The 22723-nt window shown below is 26.6% G+C and overlaps 1 protein-coding gene across 1 annotated transcript in view; it reads left to right on the top strand.

Annotated features, from left to right (window-relative positions):
- The first annotated feature begins 3542 nt into the window (after positions 1-3542).
- The window catches only part of LOC100203652 (V-type proton ATPase subunit B), a 36494-nt gene continuing 17313 nt past the window's right edge, over positions 3543-22723 (top strand). Inside the window, exons 1-6 of the mRNA XM_065791081.1 lie at positions 3543-4003; positions 4219-4274; positions 4946-5044; positions 12595-12688; positions 18817-18894; positions 19730-19811. Coding sequence (XP_065647153.1) covers positions 3883-4003; positions 4219-4274; positions 4946-5044; positions 12595-12688; positions 18817-18894; positions 19730-19811 — 530 coding nt within the window. The 5' untranslated portion in view covers positions 3543-3882. The remainder of the gene's footprint in view (positions 4004-4218; positions 4275-4945; positions 5045-12594; positions 12689-18816; positions 18895-19729; positions 19812-22723) is intronic.

The following is a 22723-nucleotide window of genomic DNA, read 5'->3' as shown; positions in this document are numbered from 1 at the left end:
TAATATAACTTATACATAATATTATGTATAATGATATCATTGTTAATATTACAAGCGTACAATTTTAAATCAAAGTCAAAAAAAATCAATGAATAAAAAATGAGGTAGATGCATAACAATAAAGTAATTTTTTTCATTTATATGTAAACGCTTAATATTTATATCTGACGGTGGGTAAACATTGTTAACATCAGTCATTTTGCTTGCATAAAATATAGAAAAATCAATGGAAAAGAGTGGATCTGTAAAAACGATTTAAATGCTTTAAATTCCCTAAATATAACCTATCCATCACAACATTCGCCTGTTTGCTCTTTTTAAATGTTTCTGACTAAACCAAAATTTGTTTAAACTCAAAGCAGTTATTACCATCACTAGCAGAAAGAAAACATTATATTTTGATCATTTTAAAAATGCAAAAAGTGTCTCAATGGAATAGTTACTTTATGTTTAATAGTTACTGGAACATATGTTAAACATATATGCTAAACTTTGACAAAGTTTTTACAAAGTCAATAAATTTACAAAGTCTTTGTAAATTTATTTTAAAATAATATGAAAAATTCTTATATAATGGTAATAAATGAAATTTTAAAACAACGTTTTTTTAATGGAGTTTCACAGTGAAAAAACATATCGAAAAAATTTTTTTTTTTAAATTACAATGTATACAAAATATAATGTATACAAAAAATAAAATGCATAAAAGTTAAATTTTTAAATTTATTTCACGCGCAATACGACAACCGTCGAATAAGTTTTGTTATGATTTTTTTAATTAACAGTTGAAACCTTTTGGGAACAATATGGGAAACCCGTCAAGTTCCCAGGTCCTTCGGCCCTGATAAAAACCAGAAAAAACCGAATCAAGCAAATTTGCTTGATTTTTTTACCATATGGGGCCCGTCTGGAAACCAAAACACTTAACCGTTAAAACCCCATTCCCGTAGGCCCAGAAAAAACCATACGGTACCCGTATGGTTTTTTTCTGTTCAATGAAATGAATTCTGCTCAATGTTGGCAGGGAAGAGACGTAAACAGTTGAAAATTATTAAAAAATAATACTCAGCTAAAATTAAGAAACTGAAAAAATATCATATGAACCTGAAGGTTTTTAATTTATCATGTTTCTTCCAGAAATTGTTTTTTTTTTTTTTATTGCTTATTGAGTAATTTTTATTTTTATTTTGCAAAATCTCAAAATACTTTTTCCCAAATTTTGAAAGTTTGCAAAATGATAACTTTTTAAATAATTATGCAAAAGAGCTGAAATTTTTACAGATTGTTTTTCAGATTACTAAAATTCATTTCAGAGAAGATATTTGTTCAATGCGTTTTAAATCTTTAAATTGAAATTGTTATATTGCTGTTGTTTAGCTCGCTTACTTTTTAGTGTTTCATGCATGATTTCTAAAATATTTATTTATTCTCATTTATTTTCTCTCAAATGAATTATGCTACCATGATTAAAAAATATTACAAATTTCATGTTAAAATGACTGGTAGATTTTGAGTAAATACTTCACAAAAGTTTGGTTATTTTCAATTTTTTTTTGGGTAATTGAGTCAAAGATTTCAAGTTTAAAGCATTTTTAAAACTTATTTTAAATTATGTATTTATGTTGTAAAAATAAAAGTGTGCTCTAGTTTTAATCATAGTCTGAAAAAAAATTAATAGAACCTTATTAAACAAATAAAAAAATAATAAGGTCCGTCCCCGTTTTTTTTTTTAAGTTTATAATAAGAGGTTAGAAATTATTGAACATTAATAGTTAACTCAAAACAAAGATTTTTATATTTTGCCCTTTCCTAAAGATTATTGAAATATTTTAAAATATGGTCCGTGGTTCCCCATATGGATGACTTAGCGCCAAATCAGCTTATACAACGAATATGTTGAAATGAGATAGTTTGACACAAAGTCTATAACAAAAGCCACTAAACCAAAAAAATTTAAAGTAATTGCAGTTCAGTGCACTTAAAAATTTTAATTATTTCACTTTGGTGTTTGCAAAGAAACATTACATAAATCATTTTTTTTTTAATATAAACTAATTTTTTTTTAACTTTGTTGTATAGGCTGGTTTGGCACTTAACCATCCATATTCAAGTCTATTTTCACATGTTTTTGAAACTTTTTATACTGATGGTAACTAATTAATACATTTCAAGCGGGTATTCTAAATATTATTTAGAAAGGTACTAATTTCCAATCTGTTGATAAATAGCATTTCGCGCAACGGCTACCGAAACGTTTAAATTTTTTTAAAGTTAGTTATAATAAATTTATATACATATATATATATATATATATATATATATATATATATATATATATATATATATATATATATATATATATATATATATATATATTAATATAAATTCAAATCATTCCCCTCAAATCTTAAAACAAATTCCTATTTCAATTAACAATAGATTAAATTAAAACCCTTCTAATAAAAATATTTATGGTCAATGGTCTCTATATATATTTATATATAGAGACCATTGAGACTTACTCAAAAAAAAAAAAAAAAAACACTACACACACGTATATATATATATATATATATATATATATATATATATATATATATATATATATATATAGCTTTAGAAAGTAAACAATCAGTATAGTTTTTTTTACGTGATTTATAGTTTATATAGTTATTTTTCTACCGCTTGCTAAAAAATATTGAAGTAAGAAATAAGTAAAGAAAAGATCGGTGTGGTAAACCACGAGGAATTATTCTGCACCCATTTTGCTTCCACCTATAACCATCTGCTTGTCAATCATCCAAAAATAATTACTCCAATTAATGCAAATAATAAATAATAATAGTAAAAACATTATACTAAAAGTTCCCTTTTTTTTATCAAAAACTTATATAGTTATAAAATATAATTTTTTCAATAAAAAAGTTCATGCTATTTTTCCTACGATAAGTTATATCAGGGATGTTTATCCTTGACTTTATTTGTGAACTGCAATTAATTAAACCTTCAATATGGATCCAATAAATTTGGTTTTGGTATCCTAAGAAACAAAATTACCTCTTAAGTCTTTAATAAAGACTATTGTCTCATTTTTAATCTATTTTCAACGAAATGTGGATTTATCATTACTACTTGTAGATTCATGGATACAAATCTAGCAGAATAAACTGTTTTTCTTTTATTAAAATGTTGATTTAAACTTTTTTTTTCCTTCTGTTATTTAGGTGCCCCAAGAAGACCTAACAGTCTTGTCACAGAGCACCGCGGAAGAACATTTAACCAGGAAGTTCACGCCTCCTTCCTTACCGTGACGCGAAAATATGTCCAAAGCTCGTTTCGAATCCGGATCTCATGTAAGCAAGCTTAAGCAAGCGCTTTTACCACTGCACCACGGCCGCACACATACAACTGAAACTGACATTTCTTCTTAAACCACTTTTGCTGAAATTGAATTCGTTTTAAGACATTAACGAGTAACAATGCCGTATAAACAAATGATTCGCCACGCTAATTGAACCTATCCGCAGTAACGCTGGTCTTATCATTAAAAGACTTGATCAATGGAAATATGTTGTGGTCAGCAAAATATCATACAGACTTTATAACATTATAAAATCACCTTAACTAAACCAAGAACCTTCAAACTTATAGTTATTTTATTTTCTAGCTACAATGCTACGATAACTAGCTAACGATATATCGTACAATATCTTTCTAGTTGCAAAATAAAGTAGAAAAAAAAAAGAAAGAAAAAAAACCTTTAAAAGTTTTATTTGCACTGCAGTGCACATTAAACACGGTTTTTTCTTTTGAAAAAGTGACGCAATTGTTTGTGTTTAAGTTAAGATCGACTAAACTGCAGAGTTTCTGTGCAAATTCAAAATGGCTCCGACAGTAGGAAGGTTTAATTTGACTGCAGTTTCTAACAGTTTAAATAGCGTTGAAGCCGCCAAAACACATTCTCATTCAGTTGTTAGAGACTATATCTCGCAACCCAGATTGAGTAAGATGTTTATTGATTTGGAAAAATTCATTTCTAAGTAATATTGTTTTTAAATAAGCTTTTGAACAAGTAATATTGACAAATAATAAAAGTTATTTAAGATAAATAAAAAAAAATATTAAATATAGTTTTATTGTATTCAATATAGTAAAAATAATATTTTTTAAAATTTTATTCTAAAAATATTATTAGAAAAAAATCTTTTTTTTTTTAAGATTACAAAACTGTATCTGGTGTGAACGGACCATTAGTTATCTTAGATCAAGTCAAGGTAAATATATTTGTTATATATATATATATATATATATATATATATATATATATATATATATATATATATATATATATATATATATATATATATATATATATATATATACTTATTTTCTAGTTTTCTAAACATATAAAGTTTCTAGTAATAGTAATGCTAGTAATATACTATAACTAGGGTTATTGTATGTAGTTAAAGGTAATATAAGGTTTCTTTTTAAAAGTAGAAGATTAAATCCTTCATCAATCGTATAACGCCCTCTTTTTTGAAAATCAGCTGCCTTGCTGAAGTTCATTTTAACACAGGTAATAATAGATAATTAAAATGTGATAGAAACAAAGCTAAAGCTTATAAATAACTATTAACTTCTAATTTTTAATGAATAAATAAAAATGAAAAATTTTCAGTTATAATCAGAGATTAAAAGTTAAATTAAAATCAGAAATTAAAAGTTAAATAAAAATCTTTATGCAACAATTTAAATAATAATTTTAAAAGGAAATTTTATATAGTTTTAATGCTAAATGGTAAATACAATTTTTTTTTCTTTTTATTCGATAGATGCTGATTCATTTGAAAGTATCAATATTTATATCTATGAAAAAATTAAATTGTTGAACAATTATTACATGTAGTTATTTTTAATATATTGCAATGTATTTGTTTTTTAGTTTCCTAAGTTTGCAGAAATTGTTACATTGACTCTGTCAGATGGTTCAAAGCGCAGTGGCCAAGTTCTAGAAGTTAGTGGGTCTAAAGCAGTTGTTCAAGTAAGGTTATTACTTAATTTTTATTATAGGAATCAATATAAAAGTAAGGGTTTGTTGGATGTTAAAATTCATTTTATAGTTAAAATTTTCTTAAAAGAGCAAAGTATATATATATATATATATATATATATATATATATATATATATATATATATATATATATATATATATATATATATATATATATATATATATATATAAATATATATATATATATATATATAAATATATATATATATATATATATATATATATATATATATAATATATATATATATATATAAATATATATATATATATATATATATATATATATTTATATATATAATTAGGGTCGGCATTCGGCAATGCTGACCTAACTGCGGACCTAAAAAGTGTTTGAGGTCAGCAAAAAATTGATGACCTCCTTTCTATGTTTTATGGTTTACCTTTGTATCAAATAATTATTGCTGACCTGATATGATGACCTTGATGCCGACCTCAAAAAGATTGAGGTGGGCAAATTATTGTCAACCTCATTTTTCCTAATTCTGAGGGTTGATATATATATATATATATATATATATATATATATATATATATATATATATATATATATATTATATATATATATATACACACACACACACACACAACCCTCGGAACAAATTTAAGAATTTTGGTAGTTTTTTGATTTGTATTTATAAGAATTTTAAGTTTTTAAATTTTAAAAGACAAGTTTTAATGTAAAATACTTGCTAAATACAACATAAATTAGGAAATATTAAATATAATATGTTTTTAAATGTGCGCTGCAACACATTGACAATTTTAATCGCCATCTGCAGGCTTGGACAGGAATGGTGTGCGTTCACATGCGGTAACTGACTGCACTTATAATTTTTTTCTTTACAATTTGACCACGGCTGTTTTGATGTTTTAACATTAAATTTAACATTAATTTTAACAATAAAAAAATCATTAGGTTATGAATAACTTTTAATCGTTGATCTAAAATTTTTAATTTACGCGAAGGCTTTAATTAAAATACAAAATTAATTCTAACGATTGTTTAAAATAAATGCATTTTGTATAAATTAACAAAAAATATTGTATTCAAATTTTTTTATGTAGGCATTTTTATGATAAATTTAAATGTTTGAAACTACTTTTCCATGTCTTTTTAAAAATCTTTAAGCAGATTATTTTTTTAAGTTAAACTTTTATGAGGATAAGTTAAATTAAATATTTTGATTGCAATGAAATAATTCAATTGCTTTATGATTTTTTTTTTTTGTGTGTGTTTCTGTTTAAAAAGAATTGTTTAAAAGTTTTTTTTTTTTTTAAAAAAAGCAATTTCTAATCAGAACATGAAATGATTAAAAATTACTATATTAAAAAAACTACGTTATTACTTTAACAATTTTTTTTTTACCACTATTTGGAAAAAATATTTATACGATTAAAATTTTTTTTTTTTCTATAATTCAAATGAAATTTGTCCATTTATTAACAATCCTTAAAAGTAATTTGTAAAAACGACTTGCATAACTTTAATAAAACGTTTCTAAAGATAAGTTATAAAGTAATTTATTTGAAATCGCAATTAAAAACGCAATTATATGTTAAATTTAAGTTAAGTGTAAAGTTTATAAATATTTTCTAACTAAAAATTAAAGAACTCAGTAAGTATCTCTAATTAATGATGTTGTTTACCAAAATACTTTTTAAATTAAAAATTTAAGAAATTTTAAAATGTCATTTCCTTAGGCTTAGATAAATTAGAAAAAAAAGTTCATAAAAAAAAAAAATATTTTGAAGTTTCTATGATGTAATTTATGGACTACCCCAAATGCAGAGTTTTAACAGTTTTTTCAGAAAAAAAAAGTAAAAAATAAACAATAAAAAAAACAAGTTTTTTTTGTTTCAATAAAAAATCTGATTCTAGATACTAATATTCCAACCCTCACTTAATGTAAGTTTTAAAACCACGCAGCTCCTTATTTCAGCATGATGTTTTATGCAAGGCAAATTATACAAAGATTCATTCAATATTCAATTTAAATTTAATGGCAATATCTTTAATCATATTTTATTATCAGATTTATTTGTACTATTAAAGCAGAAATTTTGAAAAATTCTTTTTATTTATGTATGTTTAAATGTTATTTTTTTTTCACTAGTAGAAAGATTAACGCAGATTAGAGCAGTCCATGTATAAAAAGTTATTGGATAATTTCATCTAATAATTATCGGCCTTTTTCATTGGTACATCGCTATTTTTAGTGTTAAATATTGACATGATAAATATTGTTTAATCATATTATATTTAATTATATTTTTTTCATTTCATATAATAATTGATATATATATATATATATATATATATATATATATATATATATATGTATGTATGTATATATATATATATATATATATATATATATATATATATATATATATATATATATGTATGTATTAGGGCATGGAATTATTTTTCATAATTACCGGTAACGGTAAAACCCCGGTTTTTGCCATTTTTATTACTGGTAAAACCGGTAATTTAAAATTTTTTCAAAGGAATAAAAAAGGTTTGAAATACAGCAAACCAACTTATAATTAACACAGATTTATATCATATAAAGTTAATCTCATATTATGCTCAAAACAATACATCCACTTTCAGATATTATAGTTAAATATCACAAAAAAAGAGCTTAAACAGTTTAAATAAACTCAAATTCAATAGATTGACTGATATAACATTTAACAGTTGTTAGGCATTTAATACAGAAATTACTGCTGATTGCTGAGCTTTTTTCAACAGAAAATAAGCTTGTAAAATGCATAAGGCATCAAGAGTTTTATCATTCAAGCTTGATCTGAGTTTTGTAACAAAAAGACCACTGGCTGAGAAAGAACGTTCAGCTTCAACACTAGTTACTGGTATACCCATCAATGCATTATACAGCATTTCTAAGTTGTTTGTGCGAGTTTTTGTCATCTCAAAAAAGGCCATTTCCTTCAACAGTGATTTGGAACTGGTGCCCACTTTCATCCTCTTTGAACTAGAGGGACACTTCAGAGCATCCTTGATAGACTGTTCCAATTGTTCTGCCAAGAAAGATTGTCCTTCATCAATATTGGGTATTTCTTGACATTCTTCTTCCGATTTATCTTCATCTTCATAGCTCTCCTCAAACAGACGACAGAATAATTTGGCAGCAGTATTTGTAAGGGCATTTCGTTTCATTTGTACAGTGTCAAAGACATCTGTACTTTGCCCTTGCTTGTCCAAGGCCTCTGAATCGTTTAAATAAATCAATAAATTTATTATATCAGGATTTCTTCTTTCCTTTATTTTTTTGACTAACATTTCTAATAACTCTTTGCTGAAAGTTGCATGCTCAATAATAACTCTTTGCTGAAAGTTGCATGCTCAGTAATAACTCTTTGCTGAAAGTTGCATGCTCAATTTAAGGCAAATAAACTTCAGAATCTGATCACTTGAAATCAATGTTGCATCTCGTTTACATAAAGCTTCTGTTCCCACTTTTACTGGTTCTAGGGCTGCAATCAATTCTTCAAATGTGTTAAATTCTTCATCGGAGAAGCTTATTTCACTAGAACTTAACAAATAGCTTAACAAATCGAGACATCATGTCTACCAAACTGTTCCACCTAGTTTTTGAGTCAAGTATAAGTGATAATTCTTTTTTAAACTCAGCTAGAACGTGCTTTCGAAGAATATCATCGTTTTTGACAGGGGACTTGCGAAACAGGTGTACACAATATCTTACTTTTGAAATAATGTGTCTCAGATCTTGACAGACTTCAGGGGGTTGATCATCTTTAATTACTACCTGAAAGTGTCAGTAATTAAGATGATTTTTTTAATAAAAATAATCTTATTTAGATGCCTTATACTTTTAAATAAGTATATATAATACTTACCTGTAATCCAACACCTTCTTCATCTTCGTAATTGCTGTCATCAGAGATGGAAATATCATCAAGAGCAAAATCTCCTTCTTCATCGAGATCAGGAATGACTTCTTGGACCGGAGTTGTTTTGTATAAAACATCACAGACTGCTAAGTGGATGCCATGTGCCAAGCACAATTGATGGGTTGGTAAAATAGCTTTTCCGAATTTTTTCATTACAGCAGCTCCATCAGTTGTAGCTGCCACAATACCAGAGTCCAGACAAATTCCAAATTCTTTTAGCTTTTCTCTAACAATGGTCATAGCTTTATCCGCTGGCATTGAGCCAAAAATTCTTACCATTCCCAAATTCCAATGCCAATTCTTGACATGAACATTGATATTAATAAACCTTCTGTTACGAGATGATGTGTATTCATCAAGAGTAATGCTAAAACAAATTTTGTCTTTCTTCATTTCTTCAAACTGCTTTTTATAAATGTCTTTAACCTCAAGACAGTGCTTCATAATAATTGCTTTGATCGATTTTGCATCTTTTGGCAAGTGATATCCTTGAGCTCCCAATGCCGCTCTTAAACGTTGACTTTTTGCCAGTACTCGAATTGGTAATCCATCAATGGCGACTAACTCGGACAAGACAACTGCCGAGGAATCTTTTTGGGTCACAAAGAAGTGATTAATTTTTCCAACATTTTGTTCAACTTTGGCTGATACTTGTTTCATAGCATCGGCCTCGATATGATGCATTAATTTGAGATGAGATCTCATACCACTGGTAGATCCACCTTTGCACTTGATTTCTTTGCTACAAGTTTTGCACTTCGCCAGCTGCAGATCCTTGCTGTGTAAGAAGTGCTTCCATACCTCGGAATTATTGTTTCCTGCAACGAAGGTCATCTTCGTGTTTATTGCTTTTTCATCAAAGAACTGCTTTCTCTCACTGTGTTGCGTCTTTTAGGAGTTGCCAAATTAAAATGAAAGCAAAATACCAAATTGTTTAATTAACAAAATATCATTTTTAAAACCGCGGTAATAGATTGAGAAAAAACCGGTAACGGTAATTTTTGGGAATAAAAATTACCGATATAAACCAGTTTCTCATTACTGGTTTCCATGCCCTAGTATATATATATGTATATATATATATATAAAATAAATTCTGATTCACTCCAAACAAGGCTGCAAGCAAGCACTATTAGGTTAGGAGAAAAAAGAATAGAGTTTTAGAGCAAGGCAACAATTGACAGAAGGTTAAAAAGTTGAAGGCTCAGTGAAAAACCCAGAGTTTATTTGGGGATATCATTTTTTCCCTGGCAACTTTAGGGTGGGGGGTGTGTGATATTTTTGAGTTTAACCCCCAGCCCCATCTCTCTCCTCCTTTTCTAGTTAAAACCGATGCCGCGACAATGATTTTTAATCATCATTTTTTCAATTTTCAATTTAATCATTTGTGTTTATCTTGTTTAGTTTTATCCTAGAATAAGGAGTTGATTTAAAATAACATTTATTAACTATATTTTAGTATATTTAATTTTAGTATTTGTTAATGTTTTAAATAATCATTAATTACATTTTTAAATACTTGAAACAATTTTTAATTAATATTTACATTACATTATTTATTTACATATATTAAATCGCATAATATTTGTAAAATTAACAAAATGGTTTTACCTGTTGTATTCAAATAACTATCTGAACAAAAAACATTAGCATTTAATTAACATATTACTAGATATGATAGCTCCTTTGAACTAGATATGATAGCTCCTTTGAGCAGCGACCATGATAGTATTTGTAGACAAGAGAAAGAAATGCAACTTTACAACAATGGGAAAGAGGCTCAAGCTTAGCAGATAGAGTGGGTCAAACTACGTTTACAATGTATTTTTGACCTTGTCCAGAAGAGAGAGAGCATCATTAGAATAACGAGCCCAAAATATGACAACAGTATTCCATTTAGGGATAAATAAGAGATTTGTCAAGGTAGAGAATGGAATCAAGAGTATAAAAATGGCGAACACGATAAAAAGAAGCAACTTTAAAGATTGCTAAACTAGCATCTTAGCAGATGCTAATTTAGCAATCGATTGTATATATGGTTTCCATGAAAGGTTAGTAGTAAACCATAATCTAAAAAGACATAAAGAAAAGGACTCAGTGAGAGGGTTGCCATTCATTAATATAGGGATGTCAGCAGTATTGCGACAGTTGTTTGCACTAGATAACTGAGTTTTGTTGGAGTTAAAATTTATAAGCCACTGTTTGAGGCTCACAATGGCTTATAAATTTTAACTCCAACAAAACACAGTTATTTAGTGCAGAAGTGAGATCAGATTCAAGATTGGCTGCCTGTTCTAAGCGATTGAAAAGAGAAGACATTTTGTCAAGACACTAGTATAAAGTTGAGTCATAAGCTAGATCTTAAATTATTCAATTAAAAGTACAACTACAAAATCCATAATGGCGGACTTCATAAAAAAAAGGAACGTTTTAGGCTGAATTTCAAAACATCATAACTTTTGAACCATTCAAATTTGGGAGCTCAAATTTTGCATTTTTTCATGTTTCATTAATAGGTACCACAAGTTTAAATTTAAAAAAAGTCCAAGAGGTGACTGAAATGACTGTCCCACTTTTACATGGAATTGCTCGAAATTTAACTTTTAACAATGTAAATATAGATATTGAGTAAAGTTACATTTACTTGTGTTACGTTTCTAAAATTTTGAATGTTATGTTATAACATTCAAAAAGAATGTTATGTTATGTTATAATATGAATGTTATGTTGAATGAATGTTGTGTTATAACATTCAAAAAGAAGAAAATATTTTTAATAGTAGTAAAAACTTGTATAGCTTTTTGTTTGTCAAATTTTTTGTCAAGTTAGTAAAGTTGCTAATTAATAAATGGATAGCTAGTATGAAAACCCAAAGAAAATGCTTGTGTCATGAATTTTTTTCGCGACACAATTAATGACGCTCATTATGTATATATTCTTGCAACATTAATGTTACAAGCATATGCTTGTAACAAGCATAAAATCAAATTTTGTATTTAATAAGCAATTTTTCAATGAATAATCAGATAGCTTGAGCAAAAACTAAAAGGTCTTGTATAAAGCTGTTTAGAGAAGCAGTTTGCATGGCTCGCCATGTTCATTTTAGGAGAGTTTTTCTCTGCTCTCGAATTTATTCATTTCCCCTGAGATCTGCCTAATAATGTATAAGCATTTTTTTACTTTATTTTTGTAAAATAAAAGTGATATTTAATTTTAAATTAGCCAGTTGCCTAGTGCATTAAAAAAAAGAATAATGCTTCAACCTATCAACTTGAAAAATTTATTAAATTTAATAAAATGTTAATAAATTTTGCTGTTTTAAAATAAATTGTTATAAATATAAAATAATCATTATAAATAAAGCCTATTTTTCATGGGCTTTAATATCCCCCATGTAAACTGACTTACACAGGTATAGAGGTAGGCACAGGCAATCACCCGCCATTCCTGCCAAGGCCTGTGTATAATATATACTTCGTGTTATATTTTTGTTAACTGTAGCTTTCGATATATTATTTATTACAATTGGTTTAAATCAATAACTTCCAAAAACTTATTATTAGGTCTTTGAAGGTACAAGTGGAATAGATGCAAAAAACACAACATGTGAATTTACTGGAGATATTCTAAAAACTCCAATTTCAGCTGATATGCTTGGTATGTATCAGGCTGGAGGGTCTTAAACCTCCAGTTTATTGTTTTATTCATTAAAAAGCTAAACTTAATAAAGTTAATATTTTGTTTTTTTACTATCAAATTTAAATTAGTTGAATGTTTAAAACAATAGTTTTTTAATTTACTAAGACTACTTTTTTAAGAAAAAAATTCCACATTGCATCATTAATTTTTTTTTACATTAGTTTTGTTACAATACATTAGTTTTGTTTGACAAAGTTTAAATAAAATTTATTCTACTAATTAAAAAAAGGTTCAATGTTATTAATGATTCATGTGCCTATTCACATGATTCCAAAGGCGACTTTTACGTTTAAAAAAAATGAATCATTAGCATTTTGAATTGTAAAAAACTGTTTTTAAAACTTAAAATTGTTTTTGAATTTTAAAACTTATTTTGAATTGAGAAAATGTGATTCAAAATGTGACTGTAGCGTTTACATTTTTTTCCTAAAAAATCGCATTTTTAATTGAAAAGAAAATGTTCTTCAAAATGCAACAACAACATTTTAAAAATCATCTTTGAAACGTTTTAAAGTCGCATTTTAAAACATTTTAAATTGCGTGCATGTCTAATTTAGTTCAAAGTTAAATTAGGCATGCACGCAATTTCTAATTTAATTTTGAAATGAGTCTGTGTTGCCTGCTATCCAATTTAATGAAGTTACACATTTAGAATCTTTTTTATTAGATTATACTGTAAAAATACCTAATTACATATGAAACCTAATTACGAATGAGTTTATAAAAAGCTTCTTATCTTTTATATAATATCGAATTTATAATTTTTTTTATAAGTAAACTTTAACACAAGACAAATTAAATGATAAAAAAAATCTATTTATAGTTGTGTTAGCTATCAACTTGAAATCTAACAAAAATTAAACCTAAGCAAAAAAATAAACACTTGAGTTCTGATACAGGTATTTTATGTGCATAAAGTTAATGCATAGGTGTTAATTGTGTTATTGCATAATAGAATATGGAACAATTTAAACAAACAGAAAAGCGAGAGAGTCAAATCCAGCTAACTATTCAAGCTATTATTGAAAGAATAAATAGGTCATGTGCACAAGTTGCTAAATATTATGTGGTAAAATCTCTTTTTGACAGAACAAAAGAGTTGTCTAATGAGCAAGGAGTGCCGAAAAAGATGAGCAAAATCACTAAAGGAGTTATTGCTGACTTATTAATTTTATGATATAGGCTTTGGCTTGAATAGAAAAGACGTGTTGACTGTTGTTGATAGTTATTTAAAAGAATCAAATCAAACTAGTTTATTCAAAGACGGTAAACCGACCAGAAAATGGTATTCCAGTTTCATGAATAAATGTTGTATAGAAATTTGTTCAAGAAAAGTAAGTGGCATGCAAACTATTAGAGCAGTGGCCACGCAGCCAGATATAATTGACAATTGTTTGAACATTTAGCAGTAGCATGTAATGAACATAGTTTAAGCAATAAGCCTTTTCATATATTCAATTGTGATGAGTTTTGCAATTTGATCGAGGCAATGTCGAAATTATTTGTAGAAAAGGAACAAAAAATCCTAAAAAGCTAGCAGGATTGAATGAAAAGCAAAAGACGACAATTTCAACTTGTGATGCTTTCGGCAATTATTTACCCCATTAAGTAATTTAAAAAGGCCAACATGTTATGAAAGACTGGTGCAGAGGCAGTGCTAAGAATGTTTATTATAACAGTAGTAGTTCAGGCTGGATGGAATCCAAACATTTTTTGCCATGGTTTAAACAGTTTTTCACCTCACACAAATAAACTTTCAGGTTTTAAAATTCTAATTTTTGTTGGCCATGCTTTAAAAAATTTTACTTTTATATTTGCTGGCTCATGCTAGTCATTTTTTACAGCCATTAGATGTTGAAGTTTTTAAAACAGTATGACGTTTTTAATAACAGATGAATAGAAGCAAATATTCGAAAGTTATTTGACTAAAAATCACTTTTGAAGCCTGGCAAATGGACTTTTTCTGACCATGTTTAAAGATCTCATCTAATATGGTGGGTTTAAACCTGAAAATGCACGGAATAGTTCCCAATATACTGGTACATTTCCATTTGATCGTTTACGAATTTCTTCTCAAAAAACTTCTATCGGCGCATGTTTCAAACTGTTGAAAACAATAATTTTGAAAATTTATTTGATTCTTTAACAATATCTAGTCCATTAGTATTGGCAAATGCAACCAGTATTTATTTATTTAAAACTTTATTTATAGTTAATTGCATACAGTAGTTTGATAAATAAACTAATTAAAATCAGCTCAATAAACTGCATAGATAATACAAACAAATAAATTGTAAAAAATTATATTAAAGATATGGGTAATAACTAGCATATCAACATACTTAAATAAAATATTGTGCATAAATATCGTAAAACAAAAAAATAACTTCATAAATATCGTAAAAGGAAAAAATAAATTTATAAATTCATAAAAAAAGACATGGTTCGTAATTATAATAAATAAATTTAAGTTCTACAAATTTTACAAAAACATTAAGGGTTGAATTAAGCGATCGCAATTTGCAATATCTGGAAAAATATCTGTCTTCAAAATTTTAGTTTATGCAAAACTGTAACTTTGTTTTCAAGCGGCAAATTAACTTAAAAAGCAAAAGTTATAAAAAACAAAACAATAAACTTACGACTACTAAAATAATAACACTCTAGTAACTGCATTTCTTAAATGTTACTAATGGTCCATAAAAACATGTGTAGTTTTTAAAATCAATCAATTAAAATTTTAATACTTTTCTATTTGTAAGTTTATTGTTTTATTTTATTTTTATAACTTATTTGCTAATAAATTTAAGCTAATTTGCTTCATGAAAATGAAGTACACGGTTTTACATAAACTAAAATTTTGAAGACCAGATATTTTTCCATATATCGCAAATTGCGATCGCCTAATTCAATCCTTGAACATTTTCCGCCATTTCAATATAAAATATTATTTTTAAACACTTGAAGACTTTTTGAGCACATGGTTTTATTGTCTAAGGAACTTCAGAGCAAGGTTAGGTCTATATAAAACATTATTTATACTTTTATGGTTAGAGCTTTTGGGTGGTAACATCAATTTATTGCAACATCTAAGTTAAATAGTAAATTTTTTTTAAAATAAGCTCTTCATTAATTTAGGGTTTAAACCGTTAAGGGATTTAAAAACTTCAATCATTAGAAATCACAAGTTTCGAAGATCGATTTTTGGATTATTTTCAAATTTCAACATCTCATCCAAAGACAAATCAAATCTATTATGGGCTATGCTTTTTTATGAATTTTATTAATAAGATTGTCATTGTATATATATTTTTTTTTTGCTTGTTAGTTTACCACCTTAAGGCCAAGAAGACCACTACAGACGAGGAGGCTAATTAATTGTGGTTATAACCCTCTCTCAACTCTATAACTCTGAAATACAAACCTTGATAAACAAGGCCGCTGCGCAGAGAAACAAATTAAGCCCGGTTCTACCAGGAACATGGTGGGGATCGAACTTGGAACTTTTGAGAAAAACATCCAAATCAAAGGACTGTATGAAAAATCAGACAAAATTTACTCATTGAATAATAGCTTGTTTATAAAATAGAAAACCTCTTATTCGAGAAAGGACAAAACACATTCATGACATTTTTAATGCTCATGTTAATACCATTTTTTTTAAATTGTAAAACTCCCCCTACGAATAGGGAAGGACATAAAACAGGTTTTATACAACTTTAACGTAATAGAGTATATTACTTTAAATATTATCCTAAAAAATAGAACTCTTAAATAATTTAAACTTATAAAGCTTTAAAAAGATTTTTTTTATTGAAGTTTATTCATGAATATTTGACAATTTTTAATTTACTTATCAAGTAATTTAATATTTGTTTTTAAACCTCTTTCAAGAAAAGAAAAGCAACAACTGCATATATTTTTCTTTGGAGTTTTTGCAGCTTGTGTTTCATCATGAGATGATTGAATAAAACTACTAAGTTCAGTACTGCATCTAATTCTTGGTCTGTCAACCTAATTCAAAAGCGTATACTTAATAAAAAGTTTTTTCATATAGAGCTTTTATGTAATCACCAAACTTTAAATCCTTATCAATTTTCCATTAAATCTGTATCAACTTACCAAACACACCGTCAAGAATGTCAAATTGTGAGATTTTGCTTAAAAGCTTTGATACTTGAAAGGAAATATAATTAAATTTTTAATTTTTATCCAAAGAATGAACATATTTTGCAATGTACAATAAATGTATAGTATACATAACTCAATTATGGTGATCAAACCTGATTTTGAGATGCCTGGCAACACGACCTTTACTGTTAACTCTTTTATAATCAGAACCATTTTCAGTATGCTGGATTATGTTGAATATGTTTTGTCTAGGTATATTTTTTATTTTAACTCTATAACACACTCTTTTTTTTTAAATTCATTTTTTTTTAATGAAAATGCATTTTTGAACTTTATTTTGACTTTATTTTAATTATTTATTAAAAGGAATTAAATCTAACCCAAATTTCTCAAAATATCAATGAAACATCTTGTCTTTAATCCTCTAATATATTTAAATGTGAACATTACAGCAGTATAAAATGCAATATCGTTTGATTTATCTTGATCAATAGCAATATAGCTGGTTAATTGCTCTTTGAGCCTGTGCATTTATTGATCCACAGTAAACCTTTCTGTGAAATCAATAAAATAAAAAAAGTTCTTTCTAAAATTTATGTTTTAACTTAGAGATTAATTAATTGATAATAAAGATAATGATAAAAAATCTCTTAAAATATGTTATTAGAGATTTTTTATGTTTAAATATGTTGTGATTTGTGATTGTTTCATTTTTAATATTTCATTATACTGTATACTTTGTAATTTTACCTGATGATTTGTCAATTTCAAAAAAGGCCCATAACTTTTGCCTTTCTCAATCTCCAACACAAATAGTCAACTTTCCAACTTGCTTTCCAGACAATCCAAATCATTTACCTCATATACTTGACTTATATTTTGTTTTTGATCCTAGTCATTTCCTATTGTAACCATTACTTCCATATCTATCATTAAAACAATTCTCCAGAAAACAGACGTCTGTTTACTATTGCTAGAAACCATTGTAAAAAGATTTTATCTAATGCTAAAGGCTGCTATTCTCAGGTCACAAAATCTGGAATTTCATCTTAAAAATTAGGCCTGAGACTTCTGTAAAATCTTTACCAGTGTCTATAATAAGGGCAAATCTGTTAATCCACCTCTCTTGCATGGTTCAGATTTTGCTACCTCACCTAAAGACAAAACTGATTTGTTTGTTAAAAACTTTTCATCAATCTTATCTTTTGATTCCTCTAATCACATCCTACCTGATATTGCTGAAAAACAGGTTGATCCAATATATATATATATATATATATATATATATATATATATATATATATATATATATATATATATATATATATATATATATATATACATACATACATACATACATACATATATATATATACATACATACATATATATATATATATATATATATATATATATATATATATATATATATATATATATATATATATATATATATATATATATATATATATATTACATGAATTTTAGTTAAAGTAATACGTTTAATGGATTTTATTAATATTTATTTCAGCCTTAGTAATAAACCTTGCCCTGGTCCGAAATTAACTCAGAATGCTTATTAACAAATAAAGCTGTTCGTGTTTTATTCTGTAAACAATAGTATGATGCACTAACAATGTTGGGGTGGTTTGCCAAGCTAAACTGAAATTTTACTATATCTATTTTACATTTCTTATTTTATTTAATGATGTCAATCATGTTTATAATAAATCTTTAGGAGTGCTATCCTACGATATTAGGTGTCAACAGGCTACTGACAAGTGCGTGTTAATGATTCTGGAATAATTATGACATTAATTTGTCATTTATTCCAGAATATTTCTATATTTATTAGAAGTAAAAAAATGTTTTTATGTAAAATTTTATTTGCTGTAAATGTTTTGTATATTATGCCTTATTGTTATTTATACCTGGAAAAAATCTTTTACTTGTAGGTAGAGTGTTTAATGGATCTGGCAAACCAATTGACAAAGGTCCTCCAGTATTAGCTGAAGATTTTTTAGATATCATGGGTAAGTTATTTTAGATCATTTCTTAACTTGTAGTATATAATTAAGTTGTAAAAAAAAAAGAATTTTGTTTGATTTAAGGTTTGTAATATAAGAATTTATTTTAGTATAAGAATTTATTTTAATAAAGAATTTTTTTTGCTTTTTGATATCAAACATTGAAATTTGTTTAAAATTAAGACATGGTAGTTGAATTGTTTCACATTGAGACAATTTAAATTTCTAAAACTATGCCACTGTTAGTTAAAAATCATCTTTTTTTAATTATTTTTGATGAATTTAAAAAGAAAATTATTTTACTGTAATTGAGGAGTTTTACTGTAAGTTTTTTTAATTTGTTGTTACAACCCTTATCTCTATCTTTGTAAAACATACCCTGATGAACAAAGTAATTAGATCTGGTGACTAAGAAAATGTATGTTTTAGATGTCTATCCTGTTAAAAGATAAAATAGGGATAAGCCTGCATTTCTGGTGCTCAATCTTAGTTTTTTTTTTTTAATATTAGTATAATCTTTTTTGTCATTATTCTGTCAATGTATTTGATTTTGCCAAAACACAACAAAGCAAGGACTTTGAAACATTTTTACTTCACTTGATATAAGAGTTCATTTGAATGTTTTTTAGCTGGTATCAATCTTTTCTTTAAATTCTTTTTACTCAAGAAAGGCTTTTTTTGGAGCAATTCAAGCTTCAATAAATAGTTTTATTAATTTTTTTTTCAATTTTTTTCAAACCCATACAACAGAAAAGTTAAAATAGGATTATGGGGTAACTTTTGTTACAAAATGTATATGCACAAATATAAATTGAAGATTTAGAAAAATTGTATTTTTTAGGTCAACCAATAAATCCATGGTCACGTATTTATCCCGAAGAGATGATTCAAACTGGTATTTCTGCAATAGATACAATGAACAGGTATTTATTTTTATTATAACAGATATAATTTTACTTATAAAGCAATTGTTTTGAAGCAACTTTGTTAAGTGTTAAGTTGTTTTAGTTAAGGTATTTTAAGTTTATTGGTATCTTAAACATTTTTAAATGAAATTAAATAAATTTTTAATGCATTATATTAAAATAAAAAATAGTAGCAAAACTTATAATAAAGGTAATGGGAAATCACCGCATTAAGTACTACTTTCATGATGGTGTTCAGTAAAAAGATCATTGGGTCTTATTACAAAAAATAACTTTTATTTGAAAGAGCATAAAAAAGGTTGAGGTAAACTTTTCTTACCAAGCTGCAATGAGTCTAACCAAAAATTAACTTTATAATTAACCTAATAATAAACTTTTTTTTTAACTAATGGCAACTATTGTTTGTTTAAAACATCATTCTTGTTTAATCAAAAATAGTGCATAATATGAACATCATCTTGTTTAGTTAAATATATTAATTATACAACTAAAGCTTATAATTTATGAACATGTTAGCATGCAATCAAATTTAAAAATTAAAATTCTGTTTGATAAGTTTTGAGGTTTTAAAGTTGTATTTTGATTATTTTTATAAATGTTAGAATCACTTAAATTTAATGAAGCATTTATATAAATTAAGAATTAATTTATATAAATGCTTAGCTTAAGCATTTAATGAAGCATTGGTTTTGCTTCAAGCACTTTATTTACATTTTTGTGATTCAAATAGTTTGAAATTAGTTTATAAGTGCTGTTAAAATGTGCACTCTTATGTAGATAAAGTGTGCACTCTTATGTAGATAAAGTGTGCACTCTTATGTAGATAAAGTGTGCACTCTTATGTAGATAAAGTGTGCACTTTTATGTAGATAAAATGGTCACTCTTATGTAGATAAAATGAGCACTAGGGTTATGACTTTTTTTCAACCGCATGCTCCTGTATTGTAGTTTGATGAACATTTACCTAAAAAGCGTGAAATGAACTATTATTTGCATATCTTTTGAAAAAAATTCACCCCGCCATTGAAAAATTGGTTTTTTGTTAAAATCGATTTTTCAATGGCGGGGTGAACTTTTTTCAAAACATATGCAAATAATAGTTCATTTTGTGCTTCTTTGGTAAAAGTTCATCAAACTACAGGACAACTGGGGTTGAAAAAAAGTCATAACCCTAATAAGCACTCTTATGAATTCCTAATGTTTAAACCAAAGATGAGATTTTAAGAGGAACAGTTGTCTCACAACAAAATTGATTTTGGTTGATAAAACAAGAGATGATATGTTGGGCGTTCAATAGACGACAGGGAAAGTATGGTTATAATGATTTAATTTAGAAAAAATGTTTTTGCAAGTAATTTTAACTTATCTTTAAGTGAGGTAATAAGATCAATTACATGTACAAGAAGATTGGTAGAGAATGTTAAGCTTTTGTTGATGATTCTAATAAAGATTTCCTAAAAAGATGTGCCTTGAGCCAAACTTCTGAGATGAAATATAAAGTTTAGCAATATGAGAATAATGGTACTTAACCTCAGACAATACCTTTTTACATCAACATCTTACCAACTTTATATGAAATGGTGGTTATAAAACCTTCTACTGGTCCCACGAGTGGGATGTGTTCCACTTTTTTTTTTCCGGATCCAGAGACTTTTGTCTCTGGATCCAGAAAAAAAAATCTGGGAGGGCTATACTTTTACTTTATAGTGGTCTAACCATTCTCTTCAGCAACAGATTCCACTACTGTAGTTAGAAGATTGAAATTCTACTTTGCAGTTTGACAAATAAGGTCTCTGATCAGGTCACTTAATTCATTCTGTTTAATCCTATGTTGGTCTACTGAGGAAATAAAGTTAGGAACAAAATATATATGTGAATATGAAGCACATAAAAGTTAAACCTAATTTCATGACAAATGAGTGAATTGATATGCAAGTGTGTAATTTATTATTTACATGTCTAAGCTACACATGTGACTATTGGAGTCCGTGTGAATCAAAGGATAATGGTCTGATAACAATAATATCTAAAAATATTAATCTTTAACATTTTTAGATATTATCATGTTTTAAATAAGAGTATTAGTCTTAATCATAGATAGTGTGTGACACCTTAAGAAATCAGGTCAGAGTTGTGGCCACAGAAGCCATGCAGGATTTATGCATGGAGCTTTCACTTTTAATCTGAATATGGGTCTTCTACTATTTTTTACTTTTTCTACATTCTCAAGAAAATCCACAAATATTTTTATATTTGCTATATTTATTTTTGTTATGTTCAAGCATTTTTGCGGGGTTTTTTTTGATATTTAGATAAAAAGGTTGTGGATAAAATAAAATTGATTATGTTATAGTATTAGTTTTTTAAGTTTTACACTGTAATATTTTGTGTCATATCATTAATACATCATAAAAACAATCATCAGCAATTGCTGTTTTTCTGATATTTATTCAAGCATTGTAACGTTTCCCAAAAATATTGTCAAGAAGAGTGTTGTATTTGACCAAATTTCTTTTTTTAATTCTAAATCTATTATCTTAATATATATTTCTCTTTTTTAATATATATTTAGATCACTTTTTTATTAGAATGGTTGATGATGTTATTTATATTTCCTCCTATTTTTGTTTACAAAACTTTTATTCATTACTCTTCTTCTTTGTGAAATTTTTTTTTCTAAATTGAAAAAATCCCATTGAAATAACTCCAAGCAAGTAATTATAAGAAAAGACTTTAGTAGTTAAAACTTAAATTAATAAATAGTTTGCATAGGTAAAATTCTTGAACTTGAATTAATAAATACTTGAATGAAAAACTTGAATTAAAAAACTCGAAAACTTGAATTATTAAATAATTTTCATAGGTTAAATTCAGGCCTTCTTAGGCATATTTTAATATATATTTAGATC

The sequence above is a fragment of the Hydra vulgaris genome, chromosome 02 (genome assembly GCF_038396675.1).
Source record: "Hydra vulgaris chromosome 02, alternate assembly HydraT2T_AEP".
Taxonomy (NCBI): domain Eukaryota; kingdom Metazoa; phylum Cnidaria; class Hydrozoa; order Anthoathecata; family Hydridae; genus Hydra; species Hydra vulgaris.
The sequence above is the reverse complement of the archived record's forward strand: the minus strand, read 5'-3'. Positions and strand labels throughout refer to the sequence as shown.